General features: G+C 40.2%; 1 protein-coding gene across 1 annotated transcript; it reads left to right on the forward strand.

Moving 5' to 3' along the window:
* Positions 1-2,951: 2,951 nt before the first annotated feature.
* Positions 2,952-4,228, forward strand: fibinb (fin bud initiation factor b). The gene has a single exon (XM_036135978.1). It carries the CDS (start codon positions 3,268-3,270, stop codon positions 3,889-3,891), a length of 624 nt encoding a protein of 207 aa, XP_035991871.1. The 5' UTR covers positions 2,952-3,267; the 3' UTR covers positions 3,892-4,228.
* Positions 4,229-5,184: the final 956 nt, after the last annotated feature.

A 5,184-nucleotide genomic window follows, 5' to 3' on the forward strand; every position in this document is an offset into this window, starting at 1 on the left:
CTGAAATGTGCATGCACGTCTGTCTATTGACCTTATTTGGTATTGCAGCATTTACCGTATCAGATATTGTAGCATCTGTAATGCGATCGCCAGCTAAGTCAGGCAGCCACAAATTTCCTGGAAAGAATTCAACTGCATGAGCATTTTTATTTTACTCTACTGGGCTTTGTTCGTCAATCTGATTGGCTGGAAGATTTCCACCAGGAGTTTTTAAACTTCTCTGCAACTTTTCCATTCCGTGGACGCTTCATTACTAACTTCGTATCAGCCACGCTTCTCTCCAAGAAGTTCTGGACTAATGGATCAAATTGCGATTTAAATTGTTTCGAATTGATCGCTTCTTGTTTAAACTTCAAACAGAAATACCATTTATGGGAAAGGGATAGAATTAGGTATTTCCAAACATTATAACCACATGTTTACTATGTGGAAGTCGTTCTTCTTAGGCAAAAATTCCTGCATGTCAAGACTCTGAATAATCACCCCTGGTGTGGAAAGAATGAGAGCAGGACTCCTCAGCAGGGGTAGGGGATCTAATGACATCTGCTGTTACCTCAGGGAAGATATGCGCGCACACACTGTGGGTCTAACCTATTAGATCACCCTTAGCATGTTGGCTCATGAACTCTACGATCATGTTAAAAACTAAATAGCTCTTTCCTTCAGGCATCCTTCAGTGACTACAGTAGCTAAGTGGAGAAGGACGACCCTGTCATTAGATTGGTTTCTGTTTCAGCCTTTAACTTTACTGGCAGAAGGTTTAAATACAAGAGCATTTCTCGCTGTCTTTATGTTGCAAATAGGTAGCTTGCGGCTTAGAGGAGTAAATATTTAAGCATATTACAGGTCTGGCCTGTATACGTTCGCAGCTCACATTACTCAGCGAGTTGTGTATTTTTACTTCTTCTAAACTAAACTTGACTTCCTATTTACGTTGCCAGCAAACTTCACAGACCTCGTACAGAATCATTTACAGCGGCATTTGATGACATGCTGCTAAATAAAACAAGAGAAACCTAATTCTAACAGCTGTTCTTGAGACCAAATCACCAAATCGTGCAATCAAGAACGGAGCATTGGACCTTGAAATTTCTGGACGGCTCTTCTGACACACAGCTGTCCCGCATTTCCACGGAGACAAATGTTTTACTCTGGGCACACCACATTTGTGAGAGAGCTTTTGTTACTAGTTTATCTTCGGATGTCAAATTTTAATGCCCTTCCAGTTATCCATACGAGTTTGAATGTTTTTTTATAAACTGGAGCATTAAGTGTCCCCTCTTTTAGGACAGAGGAAACTTATCTTTCTTAAGATAAATAAATGTTGTAGTAATCCTCGTGGACTTATTTGTTTATCGCAAGAAAGATGAGCTTCCTCTGTCCTAAAAGGAAGCTTATCTTAAGAAAAATAAATGTTGTAGTAGTCCTTTACGAGAAGATGCAAGAGGAAAAACAAAAGCATATGAATTGCAATAAACCACAATTTCATCAAAGCCTGAAATTCCCAGAATATTTGTTTTGTAAAAATCTGTGATCCTATTAAAGCTTCAGTTCTACCTACATATATTATCTTGTACATTATGATACATTTCTGTGTCAGTTGAGGTGGTTTGCACATCTGACTAGCTGGGAAGAGACACCAGGACAGACTCCAAAAAGGAGGCCACTGTGTATCACTATGAAAAAGAGTGACGTTTTCCACCAAACATATGGTTCACGTGGTCAGAAAGTCACATTTTGTTTGGGTTACATTGCTTTTGGCTAACTGCAAATAATTGTAAACAGCACTAGTGACAATAGCTTCCCTTTTGACAGTTTTCCATAAGGGACAGATTCTCTATCCTCTTGGCTGGTTAACGCTCTCCTTCCCCAGCTTGCCAGTTTTGGTGGAAGCCCATTCCTTGGTCTGTTTGAAGATAAGTCAAACTCTTTCCATTTTCAGAGGATGGACTGATCAGTCCATGAGATGCTCAAACCTTGTTATATATACCTTGTTATAACCTGACCCTGCTTTACACTTCTGCACGGCTTCATCGGTCTCCTCTCTGGCTTGCTCCTTGGTCTTCATGGTGCCGTCTTTCTCACGGAACCACTGTATTAATTGTTCAACTAATTATACACAGGTTGATAAGGAGATTCAAGAAGTCAGAAGGTTGCAGTGGACTTTACATAAGGGTATTAGAAGTGGTTTGAATACAATTACAAGATAGAAATAAGATTTTTTTTCTTTACACAGTATTTTGAAAACCGTGTATTCTTTTCCTTCCAAGTTTTACATGTATAGTGTTTTCTGTTGGTCCATCATGTAACATCTGTGGTTATAATGTGCAAAAGGTGAAAAAAAATCAAGGGGCATGAATAGTTTTGCAAGGCACCATACTTATTTAAATCATTTTGTGTATATTTTCTTCACAATGTTATCCAACATGCCGTTGTTTAGTAATACAAATTACTGGTATAATCTATACTGACAATACTGCGGCAATTGGGATTTATTTATTTTCATTTTAATCCGATTTACACTTAAACACACAGTAAATGTACAATATTTCAGTCAAATGTCATCTGCTATTAAAATGTATAAAAGTGTGCCCCTGGATTGTAATTACAGCTCTGGTTTAAAAAAAAAGGGCATTTCAGGTTTACACTGTGTGTGGATGTGGTCGCTTGTATATTTCTCAGGAGTGTAATAAACTGAAACCAAATATGCCAACTTGCCACGGCTGTGAGAATTAGTACAAACTTGGGTCTTGGTTCTGGTTCTGGTTGGACTGAGGCTTTTTTTTTTTTTTTTTTTTACAGCCTGGCCCAGACTGAATGCAGCCTTCTGAAGATGACGAAGGGGCTGTAATTTGAGAGCAGCACAGAGGTATTATTAGTCAAAAACTGAAGAGCGGCACTTGAGACGTCCAGATGTTGCGTTTGAGGCACCAGACAGAGTCGGGAGTCCAGCCACGCCGGGGCAAACTTTTTATATCCGCAGCTCTCCCGCTCGCCAACGGTGATGCAAGCTGTCAGGCTGCGTTAAAGGACGAGAAAGAGGAACCGAGAGACAATTTCACGCCACTTTTTTTCCCCCTTGTTTGTTTGGAGAGGCGGACATTTAAACTACAGCCCGGCTTCAACTAACTGCGCAGCTCGGAACCCATTTGCAGTTTTGTTTGTGCGCGCTGAAATGAAATAGCCCTTGAAAGTGCGTCTTTTTTTTTTTTTTTTTTTTTTGCAAACATTTCAACCCAGTTTTCAAAAAAAAAAAAGCTTTGCATCATGGCTTTTGTTCACTTGTTCTTGTGCGTCTGGATGTTGTCGCAGCCGGCGTGGGGAGCTTTTTACCGGGGGCCACTGCACCCGGAGATGTCCAATGGCACTTTCCATCACTATTTCGTGCCGGACGGCGAGTACGAGGACAACGACGACCCGGAGAAGTGCCAGATGCTTTTCAAGATGACCGACGAGCGAAAGTGCAGTCTGGACGAGGACCAGGACTCCGTCATTAGGGATGACTTCACCCTCGTCAAGCGGCAGATCGAGGACTCGGCGCGGGTGCTGGAGGGGATCGGGAAGAGCGTCTCCTTCGACCTGGACGGGGAGGACAGCTACGGGATGTATCTGCGCCGGGAGACGGCCCAGATCGGCGAGGCGTTCACAAACTCGGAGAAATCCCTGCTGGAGCTGGAGGTGAAGTTCAAGCAGAGCCAGGAGAGCGAACTGAAGGAGGAGCACCGGCTGGGTGACGACTTCCTCACCATGGTGGTGCACACCCGGGACGCCCTGAAGGAGACCCTGGACGTCTCCCTGGGCCTGAAGGACAAACACGAGCTGCTGTCTCTGATCATCCGCAGCCACGGGACGCGACTGAGCAGACTGAAGAACGAGTACCTCAAATTCTGAAAGCGGAAACCATCCCTTTATTTTCAAATTAAAAATATAATTGTTTTTGTTTTTTTTTAATTGGAGTGCGAGCAGGGCCGTATTTAGAAGAATGTGGGGCCCTGGGCTTCTTTCACTTTGGTGCCCTGCCCACACATTTCTTTTATGCATGCAAATTACAATAGATTGATAAAAAATTTTGTGTCATACAAGATGACAATTACTTTTTTCTGAATCAGTTTTTCCTTCCTAAACAGTTTCTGATTAGCATGGAATCACTTATGCAAAATATATATAATTCAATTAAATTTTACTTATATAGCGCCAATTCATGAAACATGTCATCTCAAGGCACGTTCCAAAGTCAAATTCAATCAGATTATACAGATTGGTAAAAAAAATAAATAAAAAATCCTATCTAAAGGAACCCAGTTGATTGCATCAAGTCTTGACAAGCAGCATTCACTCCTCCTGAAAGAGGAGGATATCTAAATAAGGATCAAAACTTAATAATAAATGTTAGAGCTAACTCAAGACATGAATGAACCAGACTGCAGCTTAGTGCCCCATGGCCAGCAGGAGCCCCCCCAATATTAATCAGTTTCAGTACTTAAAATTTGTAAACACTGATTTAAAAAATTACCCTGTTTTTAAATTAAATGGTGTATGCATAGCAAATTTAGAATAATGTAGAATTCTTTAAAAAAATTGAATATATTTACATCAGAAATGAACTCACAAAGCTCACTGTAGCTGCTTCTAATTATACAGGGGGACTTGTTCATAGTTTGATTGACTGGTATAGTTTAATTATTTAATCATTTGTTGATCGTTTGTGTTGCATTTTTGTCACACTCTTAACTGCAAATTATTTAATGACAATGTTCCTCTTTTGCTTGTAAAGATAATTAGTTAGGTTGCATAAAAATTCAACAAGTTAGAAGTCCTCATAGAGATATATGTTTGCACTTCCATTAAAACTTTTAATATACCGTGGTTGGAAAAACCTCTGTTCATTAAATCTATAAATATTATAGAGCCATGGACTACTTCCCATTTAAGCCCTTGTTAAAGTCTGTCCCAGTTTTACAAATAAGTAGAAACTGGGGTCAATTTTCACCACAAAGGATCAATTTAGCTTACCCTTTTTAACTTTTTGTGCTGACTGCAAATACATTTGCAAAGAATTACTGTCTTCAAAGTCTCCAAATTTGAAAATGATTTTAAAATTTCTGTGAAATTTGTATACAATCAGCATACAGGAGGTGCTGTTTAGTCACCTGGTCTCAGGGTTGTGTATTGTTAGAGCAGCCA

The sequence above is a fragment of the Fundulus heteroclitus genome, chromosome 4 (assembly GCF_011125445.2).
Source record: "Fundulus heteroclitus isolate FHET01 chromosome 4, MU-UCD_Fhet_4.1, whole genome shotgun sequence".
NCBI classification, from domain to species: Eukaryota; Metazoa; Chordata; class Actinopteri; order Cyprinodontiformes; family Fundulidae; genus Fundulus; species Fundulus heteroclitus.

What these genes read in the sequence shown, in the direction of transcription:
- fibinb (XM_036135978.1), top strand. Translation starts at nt 3,268, where the DNA reads ATGGCTTTTGTTCACTTGTTCTTGTGCGTCTGGATGTTGTCGCAGCCG.